Source organism: Drosophila takahashii, chromosome 3L (genome assembly GCF_030179915.1).
Source record: "Drosophila takahashii strain IR98-3 E-12201 chromosome 3L, DtakHiC1v2, whole genome shotgun sequence".
NCBI classification, from domain to species: Eukaryota; Metazoa; Arthropoda; class Insecta; order Diptera; family Drosophilidae; genus Drosophila; species Drosophila takahashii.
In genome coordinates, this window is record NC_091680.1 from 32,628,405 (window position 1) to 32,640,960 (window position 12,556).

The following is a 12,556-nucleotide window of genomic DNA, read 5'->3' on the forward strand; positions in this document are numbered from 1 at the left end:
ACATGCCAATTTATCGATGGGTGTGTATGTCATTGCATGCATGTACGCACATGCAAATGTGACGACTGAAAGTTTTTCCCTGCTCTCCCCTTGAACCACAATCCAAAATTTTTTTAAAATCAAAAGAAAAATTTTTTATGCATTAAGGGCCGGTTTCTCAAGTGCCGGCTAACATTTCTCGAACAGATAAAGTCCCTGCTAAGGCATTTTGGCTTTCTCGAGCATAAATGTGAGAGCTAACTTTGACAGGGACTCGGAGTCCCTCTTAAGCGTTTTCGACTCGATAGAATGACAGCTGATTTCCCAAAGCCAACTATGAAGAAGAAACGAAATCACAACTGAATTTTCCTTTAAATTATACCCAAACAGCTGATGAAATAATCGAAGCATGCCATTTTTTGCGCTTCACAGCACAATTCTGTGCGTTAACAGCACTCTGTAATTGTTTCTCGTTCAGATAAATTAAAGCAGTCGAGAAAGCGGATTTGCTTTTACGAACAGTTTATCTGGTATTTAAGTTTTTCGAACAGATAGCTATCAGGGACTTTGACAGGGGCTCGAGAAACCGGCCCTTAATGGGTTGGCTACACACTTTGACTTAGAATTGCATCCATTAGATAATCCGTTCTGGTATCCAAATAGTACAAATTTTATCAGGTGTTTCTAAAGGCCTCTTTACACCTCAGTAGGAATTTTTGAAATGGAATTTTTCTTATTTTATGTCTGTTTACATATTCTGTTATCATTCTGAAACGTAGTATTACTTGCCCTGCCAAATTCGTTCTATCAAATTTAAACGGATAAAATGATTTGAATTCTTTTAGAATGGATGATGAGTGGTACGTATTTTTACCCGCCCTATAAATATTTATTTACTTATATTCATATATGTGGGATTGGTTTTCCTTTTTAAATTAGAAGTCCCACTATTTGTGTTTTATTATAATAAGATAATAGTTTTATTGAAATGAAATTAATGATAAGTAATTCTGATTTTAGTTTTAGGTATTTAAATCTTAAACGGTTTTAAACTGCGTTTTTTGATAATTTGATCACGTCGTCGTTAACTTTCTTAATTCGCACGTCGTTCTACTTCGTCTTTCTCGTATTAACTTTGTTAATTCGCACGTTTTGCTCAATCGCCTCTCTCGTTCTTAATGATCTTTGAATACTTCTTTTTTCCTTCGCCAAAACTCTCTTGATTTCAGCTGATTAGAGATGGGTTGGTCTGAACGGGGCTGCCAGACCTATTCCCACAACTCGGCCATCCTTCTAAACATTCGTCCCGAATGTAGCGTCGTCGTCGTCAGAGGATACTTGCATCCATGGCTTCATATATTCGGCGCAAGAGGTAGTGCATCGTGGCCCGTCAGAAGATAAAGATTCTTTTACCACATCGTAAGTGTCCTTAGGCTTGACTTTGGTTGCGCGGTAGGGACCCAAGTACTTAGGTTTCAACTTAAGCCCACCACCAAGCTGAGTGCGTTTGATAGCGAAAATATCGCCGACTTTGTATGTTGCTGCTGGACTACGTCTGAGATTATACGAGTGCTTGTTCTCGTTTTGCATGACAAGGATCTGTTGCTTGGCAGCTTTGCGGATCTCGTCTCGATTGTACTGGAACATTTGAATTAGCTCATGCTCGATCATTTCTTTCAGCTTGATGTCAGTTTTAGTGCGCATCTTGATTCCTACAAGTAGCTCGAATGGAGTTGTATGTGTACTTCTGCAGTAGGTCGAATTGATTGTTTGCTGAGCCTGGTTCACAAACTTATACCACTTGCTGGGATCATCTATAGACAGTTTAGAGAGCACGGATACAATTGTGGCGTTGAGGCGTTCAACTTGCCCGTTTGCTCTTGGAACTCCTGTGGTAACTGAATGAAGTTCAATACCCACGTTCTCACAATACTTTTTGAAGTCGTCTGAAGTGAACGCTGTGCCTCGATCGGATATTATTTGTACAGGATTGCCAAATATTGCGCTCTGAGCTTCTGGTGATGACGTCCTTGGAAGATGTTGATTTTGTGGGATACAGCCAACAAAATTTAGTAAACCCGTCGATGACAGCAAGAATGTGCTTGTATGCCTTGTGAGTCGATTCGAGAGGTCTCAAAAAATCGATGTGGAATGTTTGAAGCGGCTCCGCTTCCTTCGGCAATGGGTGCAACTATCCTTCCTTTTTCCCAAGTTTACGGTTTAGCACAATACATGGAATGCAACATTTGATTTGTCGTTGAATCTTGTCTTCAAGTTTTGGAATGTAATATTCCTTTCCGATAATTTTCTTTGTCTTCTTTACTGAAAAATGTCCTTTTTCATGGGCCTGTCGAATGATTTCGCGTTGGAGGATTGGTGGTACAACTATCAGTTCATCGTCGTTCACCAATTTGTACAGCAGACCAGATCTCATGAATAAATTGTTGTGGGTAGCTTTCTCAGCAAGGATGTCAATTATAGCTTTTAATTCCTCGTCCTGTGATTGAACACTCTTCAATTTGCTGTGCAAGCTTTCAACGGAGATCATCATTACAGGGTAACCGCTCAAAGCATCTGCATGACGAATGCGTGTACCTGTGTTCAACTTCTAAGTCAAACTCCTGAAGTGCAAGGATCCAACGTGCGACTCGAGTATAGATTTCTCTCTTTTCCATCGTCTTTGTAAAAGCATTACAATCGCTGACCAACTTGAAATGCATACCTAATAGGTAAGCTCGGAATTTTCGAAATGCTTCTACCACTGCCAGGATTTCTAACTCGTAACTGGAAAACTTTCTTCCTGCGTCTGTCGTTTTCTTACTCATGTAGTACACCGGGTGTATCTGGTTGTCATTGGGCGACTTTTGAAGCAGAACTGCTCCGAATCCATCAATCGATGCCTCTGTATGAAGCTCTGTTTCGTGCTGAGGATGAAAAATCTTGAGAACTGGCTTCTGGGTAATCAGAGTCTTCAACATGTTAAAAGCATCTATCTCCCTGTCGGAGAAAACAAACTTGGCGTCGTGCTTCATTAGGTCGGTCAAAGGTTTGGCTATGATTGAAAAGTTCAGGATAAATTTCCGGATGTATACAACCAGACCCAGGATGCTTTGTAGTTGATTCTGGTTTGTCGGCAAGGGAAACTTCGTCACAGCCTTCGTCTTTTCATCTGAGATACAAATCTTTTGGTTTTCAATGCTATGACCTAGGAACTCGATTTTCTTTTTGAGGAAACAGCATTTCTTTAGGTTGATCACCAAACCGTAGTCTTCACAGCGCTTGATGACTGTCTTGAGATTGGCGACTGCTTCGCCTTCGTCTGTAGCTGGGACAATGATATCGTCGACATAGGGAATCGCGATACCAGATCGGGTCAAGTCTCGGAAAATGGCGTTAACGTGCCTTTGAAATACGCCTGGAGAATTCGTAAGTCCAAAAGGGACTGATACTGGCCATTGTGGGTTACAAAGGACGTGAACTTGCGGCTTTCGACATCGACGTTTACGTGGAAAAATCCGTTTTTGAGGTCCAGCGTGCTGAATACGTGAGCATCTTGCAGACGGTCCAATTGGTCTTCGATCAAGGGAAGGGGAAGCATATCTCGTACTATTACCTTGTTAATCCTTCTGTAGTCAATGCAGAGTCTAGTTGTGTTGTCGCGCTTCTTGACCAGTACGACCGGACTGCTGTACTCGGACTCAGAGTGCTCGATGATTCCGTCCTTGAGCCACTGCTCGATTTGATCGTCAATAATCAATAATCAATAATCGTCAATAATAAAGTGTACGGGGGTATCGTCTTTTAACACAATACGCATCGCATCGTTTGTTGTTTTTGTACTCGTCGGCTTATATTTCTTGATCAGTTCGTAAACTTCGCGTTTTGCTTTAGTGCTTGCACTCTCGTCAATGTTTATGTTAAAATTTTCGGCACTTTCGACGTAAATTTTCATTAGCGAACTTAATTCATTTTCGGAGTCATGGTTTTCTCGGCTTTGTATTTTAATTCCGTCACGATTTATTAGAATTTCAGCGTTGTTGCAAAATTCTGCGCCTAACACAACTTGTACGTCCAAAAAGTCAGAAGAAACAACTAGAAAATTCTCTTCAAAGACTTGATCGTCAACTTCGAATTCCTCTTTAAACGAACCGAATGGTTTCACCCTGTTGTTGTTTCCGAAACCGACAAGAAAAATGTTCACAGCACTCAATTTAGGCTTATTCAAGCTTACGTACGTTGTTTCACTCATTATGTTGTATTTTCTGCCTGTGTCAATAAGAGCTGTGTACTTGTTGTTCTTTATACGTATTTCTTTACACATCGATAGTTTATCATCTGATACTTTGCGCGTATTTTTCGGAGTTTCAACCGTTTCAATTTTCCCTGTGGGGCAGTCTTTAGAAATGTGTCCATAATTATTGCAATTAAAGCACTTTCGACCGTTGCTTCGATTAGGGCACTGATTTGATGTATGGCCACTTGCACCACAGTTGTAGCAATTCACCTTTCTTTGCACGGACACGTCTTTTTGGCCTGCACTGTCTTTGCCAATCGCGTATTTCGACTTGTCTTCTTGATACTTAGGCTTTCCGGATTTTTCACGAATTTTCTCGTAGCACTTTAACTTTTCCTTGAACTCTTTCAAGTCTTTAGAGTTGTGCAAAATCGATTTGTTGACGCTCAAATCATTGATGCCATTAATCACGTATTGCATAAGTGCACTGTTGTCTACACTTCCACGAGAAGCCATTTCTTTCATTTTAAGAAGATATTCTTGAACACTTTCATTGTTTTTGATCTTCCTTTCGGATAGCAACTTATGTAAATGAGCACCATTCACTTCGGCTTTGAACTCTTTGATCAATGCGACTTTCAACATTTGCCAACTTCTGATACCACGCTCACTCATAACGTACATTTTAGCGAGGCCTTTAAGAGAACGTTTCGCGAAAATGAATTTTTGCAGGTCATCCCAATACATAATGGAAGCCATGTCCTCGAAATCGGAAACCCAAACCTCAACTGCAAGTGTATCATCTCCACTGAATGGTCGAATAGAATCTTCTACATCGCGAAAGTTTACGGAAAATCGCGGCGAATTCACGCCGAAACTTTGTACCGAAGCGGAATCGTTATTCTTGGACGCCACTGTGCCAGCCTTTGCGTTTTTGTTGCTCCTCTTTGCCTGCTTTTCTGCGTTGCTGCGTGCAGAACGAAACTCGTCGTCTTTATCGTTTGAACTTTTCTCGTCGTTGTCTTCGTTATTCTCCTCTTGTTCGTCTATTTCATCGTTATCGGAATCCTCTTTATCAGCATCTTCTAGTAGTTTTCCCACACGCAAATTTCGGCATCAGAAAATTTTTGCGGTGTTGCAAGCCCAAAATGTTGCAAATTATGGCGAGGTCGTTGGTTGACAAATTTTGCGCGACGTAAGACACTTTCTGGTTGAAGAGCTCATCACTTTTCACAAAATCAAAGCCTTCGAAACCACGTAGTCGTTTTCGGTTATGCAGATCACCGTCGTATTCGTACACAAATTTGTGTAAAAGGTCTACATTCTTCTTTTTTTCAGATCTCAACGCCAGCAAAAACGAATCAAAATCAAAATAATTTCCTTCTACTCGTATCCGCCGTTCACACTCACGGTCTGTACTCGTCGTTTAAATACACTTATGCGTCGTAATAAGCATATGTATAGTGCAGATTGTCGTGGTATTTGTGGCGTCGTTTTCGTACGTCGTTTTTGCAAGCTTTTCTTTCTGTTTCCACAGTCTTCGTCGTTGTAAATCTTTGGTTCTAGCACACTTTTTCGTCGATTTACTTAACACTTTTCACGTAGGTTGAGCCCCCATATTTGTGGGATTGGTTTTCCTTTTTAAATTAGAAGTTTTTAAGTTTTTGTGTTTTATTATAATAAGACAAGAAAGGAAGCTAGCTTCGGCCAGCCGAAGCTTATATACCCTTGCAGATAATTCCTATTAATTTACAAATCGCAAAAATGTTAATTTTCCTATTATTTCTCATTAATTTTGCGTTCGTTTCAATGGCAGCTATAGGATATAGTAGTTCGATTTTGATAAAATTAAAATTGAAATTCGAAAATATTTAAAAAGAGTTATATCCTAGAGTAGAAGAGAATACAATAAAAACCAACGAAGCAGTAATTTATTTCCTATTATATTCCCATTAATTTTCCGATCGTTTCTATGGCAGCTATATGATATAGTCGTCCGATTTTGAAAAAATTTTATTCGAAATTCAGAATTAGATAAAAAATGACGATTCCAAAAGTAGGATGTTGTAGGATCATTTTTTTACATTTTTTTCCCGATTGTTCCTATGAGAGCTATATGATATAATTTTCCGATCCGGCTCGTTCCGACTTATATACTACCTGCAATAGAAAGAAGCCTTTTGGGAAAGTTTTATCCCGATAGCTTGAAAACTGAGAGACTAGTTTGCGTAGAAACGGACGGACAGACGGACGGACGGACAGACGGACGGACAGACGGACGGACAGACGGACGGACAGACGGACAGACGGACATGGCTAGATCGACTCGTCTAGTGATGCTGATCAAGAATATATATACTTTATGGGGTCGGAAACGTCTCCTTCACTGCGTTGCAAACTTCTGACTGAAATCATAATACCCTCTGCAAGGGTATAATAATAGTTTTATTGAAATGAAATTAATGATAAGTAATTCTGATTTTAGTTTTAGGTATATAAATGAACTTAAACGGTTTTAAACTGCGTTTTTTGATAATTTGATCACGTCGTCGCTAACTTTCTTAATTCGCACGTCGTTCTACTTCGTCTTTCTCGGATTAACTTCGATTTTTTAATAATTTGATCGCGTCGTTCCTTCTTTGTTAATTCGCACGTTTTGCTCAATCGCTTCTATCGTTCTTAATGATCGTTGAATACTTCTTTTTTCCTTCGCCAAAACTCTTTTGATTTTTTGATGTAGGGTGTCTAAATGTTAGAATTTAGGAGAAACTTTTTAAAATACATTGACATTCGTGTTGGGCGATGAGATTAGTGAGGCGAGGTAGCACGCCCCACAACTGAAATTTGGGAGATGTGTCCAAGGATGCACACATGATTGGGAGGGTCTCCAAGGACTACAAATTTAGCAGTACAGTCCAGTCCAAAATTATGCCGTTTTTGAAATTGCGTTTTTTGTTTTGTCTGCTGGGTAAATATAATCTTGGGTTGTTCCTCTCCCTGGGAGAGGCGTTGAATAGCCTGCGACGAACCCGCTCGAAAAGTACGACATAACAATACAAAGGGAAACAGCCGCAGAGGAGGATCGAGCTTACTTTCGTTATCCGAAGAAAGGAGGGCATGTGAGGAGCTAAATTACTCCGCACAAATAAACCCAGAAATAACTGCATGGGGACCTGCCAGTTGCTAATTACGCAACTAATTCGCATAGTAACGGCAACGCAGAAAAAGAGAGTTTGGAAAAAGCCGTTAAAGAGAGAGAGGAGACAAGTAGCGAGTGAGTTGGGAGAGTTCGAACCCAAAGAGAGTTTGGAGAAATTGCGAGAGACGGAGCGGAGAGAGGCGTCAGAGCGAGACGACACTAGTCTGAGCGAGACACAAGAGAGAGAGCAAGTGATGAACGGTGCAACGTCGCACTTTGGACTTTAGTGTGTTGCCGTGCGCAGAAAGCGAAAGGTCGAACGGTAAAACCACGGATTTTGGTGTAGTGCGCAGAGGGAGAAAGGTCGAACGGTAAAACCGCTGACTTTGGACCCTGAATTGGAGAGAAGAAAAGGAGAGGCCGAGGACTAACAGGACCCGGAGGCCTTTATAAGCGCTGGAGTCGGGACCAGTCATAAAGCATCAAATCGCGAGTGAGCAACGTCTAGTCAAAGTCAAAGTAATGGATATACAACCGTGAAAACCATAAGCAAGATCGCTCCGTCAAGACGTTTGGGACAAAGCAATTCACCGATTTAATACACAGGTAGGTTAGGTCCTTAGAGGCAACGCACTGCTAAGTCAGCAGAACGTCAAGGCTGGCTGTAACACCGACTTTATTGTCTGTAATACCGATTAGTCTGGCAACGTTGGCTGTAATACCGAGTTTATTGTCTGTAATACCGATTAGTCTGGCTACGTTGGCTGTAATACCGACTAGTCCGGCTGCATTGGCTGTAATACCGATTAGTCTAACTGCGTTCGTCTAATTTGGCTGTAATACCGACTGGTCCAGCCGTAATACCAATCAGAAGAGCAGGACATAGGACGCGCAGGACGTCGACGTGGACAAGCATCCAGGGACCGCGCCGAGAGCCAAGCTTTAATGCAATAGAAAGAAGACTTTTGGGAAAGTTTTATCCCGATAGCTTGAAAACTGAGAGACTAGTTTGCGTAGAAACGGACGGACAGACGGACGGACAGACGGACGGATAGACGGACGGACAGACGGACGGACAGACGGACGGACAGACGGACGGACAGACGGACGGACAGACGGACGGACAGACGGACAGACGGACAGACGGACAGACGGACATGGCTAGATCGACTCGTCTAGTGATGCTGATCAAGAATATATATACTTTATGGGGTCGGAAACGTCTCCTTCACTGCGTTGCAAACTTCTGACTGAAATCATAATACCCTCTGCAAGGGTATAATAATATTTTTATTGAAATGAAATTAATGATAAGTAATTCTGATTTTAGTTTTAGGTATATAAATGAACTTAAACGGTTTTAAACTGCGTTTTTTGATAATTTGATCACGTCGTCGCTAACTTTCTTAATTCGCACGTCGTTCTACTTCGTCTTTCTCGGATTAACTTCGATTTTTTAATAATTTGATCGCGTCGTTCCTTCTTTGTTAATTCGCACGTTTTGGTCAATCGCTTCTATCGTTCTTAATGATCGTTGAATACTTCTTTTTTCCTTCGCCAAAACTCTTTTGATTTTTTGATGTAGGGTGTCTAAATGTTAGAATTTAGGAGAAACTTTTTAAAATACATTGACATTCGTGTTGGGGGATGAGATTAGTGAGGCGAGGTAGCACGCCCCACAACTTAAATTTGGGAGATGTGTCCAAGGATGCACACATGATTGGGAGGGTCTCCAAGGACTACAAATTTAGCAGTACAGTCCAGTCCAAAATTATGCCGTTTTTGAAATTGCGTTTTTTGTTTTGTCTGCTGGGTAAATATAATCTTGGGTTGTTCCTCTCCCTGGGAGAGGCGTTGAATAGCCTGCGACGAACCCGCTCGAAAAGTACGACATAACAATACAAAGGGAAACAGCCGCAGAGGAGGATCGAGCTTACTTTCGTTATCCGAAGAAAGGAGGGCATGTGAGGAGCTAAATTACTCCGCACAAATAAACCCAGAAATAACTGCATGGGGACCTGCCAGTTGCTAATTACGCAACTAATTCGCATAGTAACGGCAACGCAGAAAAAGAGAGTTTGGAAAAAGCCGTTAAAGAGAGAGAGGAGACAAGTAGCGAGAGAGTTGGGAGAGTTCGAACCCAAAGAGAGTTTGGAGAAATTGCGAGAGACGGAGCGGAGAGAGGCGTCAGAGCGAGACGACACTAGTCTGAGCGAGACACAAGAGAGAGAGCAAGTGATGAACGGTGCAACGTCGCACTTTGGACTTTAGTGTGTTGCCGTGCGCAGAAAGCGAAAGGTCGAACGGTAAAACCACGGATTTTGGTGTAGTGCGCAGAGGGAGAAAGGTCGAACGGTAAAACCGCTGACTTTGGACCCTGAATTGGAGAGAAGAAAAGGAGAGGCCGAGGACTAACAGGACCCGGAGGCCTTTATAAGCGCTGGAGTCGGGACCAGTCATAAAGCATCAAATCGCGAGTGAGCAACGTCTAGTCAAAGTCAAAGTAATGGATATACAACCGTGAAAACCATAAGCAAGATCGCTCCGTCAAGACGTTTGGGACAAAGCAATTCACCGATTTAATACACAGGTAGGTTAGGTCCTTAGAGGCAACGCACTGCTAAGTCAGCAGAACGTCAAGGCTGGCTGTAACACCGACTTTATTGTCTGTAATACCGATTAGTCTGGCAACGTTGGCTGTAATACCGAGTTTATTGTCTGTAATACCGATTAGTCTGGCTACGTTGGCTGTAATACCGACTAGTCCGGCTGCATTGGCTGTAATACCGATTAGTCTAACTGCGTTCGTCTAATTTGGCTGTAATACCGACTGGTCCAGCCGTAATACCAATCAGAAGAGCAGGACATAGGACGCGCAGGACGTCGACGTGGACAAGCATCCAGGGACCGCGCCGAGAGCCAAGCTTTAATGCAATAGAAAGAAGACTTTTGGGAAAGTTTTATCCCGATAGCTTGAAAACTGAGAGACTAGTTTGCGTAGAAACGGACGGACAGACGGACGGACAGACGGACGGATAGACGGACGGACAGACGGACGGACAGACGGACGGACAGACGGACGGACAGACGGACGGACAGACGGACAGACGGACGGACAGACGGACAGACGGACAGACGGACAGACGGACATGGCTAGATCGACTCGTCTAGTGATGCTGATCAAGAATATATATACTTTATGGGGTCGGAAACGTCTCCTTCACTGCGTTGCAAACTTCTGACTGAAATCATAATACCCTCTGCAAGGGTATAATAATATTTTTATTGAAATGAAATTAATGATAAGTAATTCTGATTTTAGTTTTAGGTATATAAATGAACTTAAACGGTTTTAAACTGCGTTTTTTGATAATTTGATCACGTCGTCGCTAACTTTCTTAATTCGCACGTCGTTCTACTTCGTCTTTCTCGGATTAACTTCGATTTTTTAATAATTTGATCGCGTCGTTCCTTCTTTGTTAATTCGCACGTTTTGCTCAATCGCTTCTATCGTTCTTAATGATCGTTGAATACTTCTTTTTTCCTTCGCCAAAACTCTTTTGATTTTTTGATGTAGGGTGTCTAAATGTTAGAATTTAGGAGAAACTTTTTAAAATACATTGACATTCGTGTTGGGGGATGAGATTAGTGAGGCGAGGTAGCACGCCCCACAACTTAAATTTGGGAGATGTGTCCAAGGATGCACACATGATTGGGAGGGTCTCCAAGGACTACAAATTTAGCAGTACAGTCCAGTCCAAAATTATGCCGTTTTTGAAATTGCGTTTTTTGTTTTGTCTGCTGGGTAAATATAATCTTGGGTTGTTCCTCTCCCTGGGAGAGGCGTTGAATAGCCTGCGACGAACCCGCTCGAAAAGTACGACATAACAATACAAAGGGAAACAGCCGCAGAGGAGGATCGAGCTTACTTTCGTTATCCGAAGAAAGGAGGGCATGTGAGGAGCTAAATTACTCCGCACAAATAAACCCAGAAATAACTGCATGGGGACCTGCCAGTTGCTAATTACGCAACTAATTCGCATAGTAACGGCAACGCAGAAAAAGAGAGTTTGGAAAAAGCCGTTAAAGAGAGAGAGGAGACAAGTAGCGAGTGAGTTGGGAGAGTTCGAACCCAAAGAGAGTTTGGAGAAATTGCGAGAGACGGAGCGGAGAGAGGCGTCAGAGCGAGACGACACTAGTCTGAGCGAGACACAAGAGAGAGAGCAAGTGATGAACGGTGCAACGTCGCACTTTGGACTTTAGTGTGTTGCCGTGCGCAGAAAGCGAAAGGTCGAACGGTAAAACCACGGATTTTGGTGTAGTGCGCAGAGGGAGAAAGGTCGAACGGTAAAACCGCTGACTTTGGACCCTGAATTGGAGAGAAGAAAAGGAGAGGCCGAGGACTAACAGGACCCGGAGGCCTTTATAAGCGCTGGAGTCGGGACCAGTCATAAAGCATCAAATCGCGAGTGAGCAACGTCTAGTCAAAGTCAAAGTAATGGATATACAACCGTGAAAACCATAAGCAAGATCGCTCCGTCAAGACGTTTGGGACAAAGCAATTCACCGATTTAATACACAGGTAGGTTAGGTCCTTAGAGGCAACGCACTGCTAAGTCACCGACTTTATTGTCTGTAATACCGATTAGTCTGGCAACGTTGGCTGTAATACCGAGTTTATTGTCTGTAATACCGATTAGTCTGGCTACGTTGGCTGTAATACCGACTAGTCCGGCTGCATTGGCTGTAATACCGATTAGTCTAACTGCGTTCGTCTAATTTGGCTGTAATACCGACTGGTCCAGCCGTAATACCAATCAGAAGAGCAGGACATAGGACGCGCAGGACGTCGACGTGGACAAGCATCCAGGGACCGCGCCGAGAGCCAAGCTTCAGATACGGTCGCAACAGCCAGGAGGGAAGGTAAGGGCGGAACGTTCGTCTTTCTCTGAGCGTTTGCTACAGGGACTCCTTGCGTAATCTGGCCGTACTACCGGAGAGTCAAAAGAAACTGAGTGAGCGTCTAGCAGGACCGACCGGGACAAGCAAGGTACAGGACGCTGCGGCCGACAGGTCGATAGTCTTGCAAGCGTGGTGCCTGTTCATCCTAGTCTTAGAACGGTGACGCTTCCCTAAACACAACGATTGAACTCCACAATCTAGTCTACGAAAGTACCCTGAGCGGCCAGGACCACCAGCAGCGA

At 42.7% G+C, this 12,556-nt stretch overlaps 1 protein-coding gene across 1 annotated transcript; it reads right to left on the reverse strand.

Moving 5' to 3' along the window:
* Nucleotides 1-1,272: 1,272 nt before the first annotated feature.
* Nucleotides 1,273-12,218, reverse strand: LOC138912965 (uncharacterized). Its single transcript, XM_070215013.1, has 5 exons — nt 12,146-12,218; nt 4,484-5,298; nt 3,453-3,709; nt 2,801-3,381; nt 1,273-1,793 (listed from the first exon to the last, which is right to left on the reverse strand). Exons 1-5 carry the CDS (start codon nt 12,216-12,218, stop codon nt 1,273-1,275), a joined length of 2,247 nt encoding a protein of 748 aa, XP_070071114.1.
* Between the last annotated feature and the right edge of the window lie 338 nt (nt 12,219-12,556).

Coding starts and splice junctions, on each gene's coding strand:
- LOC138912965 (XM_070215013.1), bottom strand. CDS start 12,218: ATGCTTGTCCACGTCGACGTCCTGCGCGTCCTATGTCCTGCTCTTCTG. Junction 5,299..12,145: donor TATTACGGCTGGACCAGTCG/GTATTACAGCCA, acceptor GAAAACTACTAG/AAGATGCTGATAAAGAGGAT. Junction 3,382..3,452: donor GTCGAAAGCCGCAAGTTCAC/GTCCTTTGTAAC, acceptor CGTATTTCAAAG/GCACGTTAACGCCATTTTCC.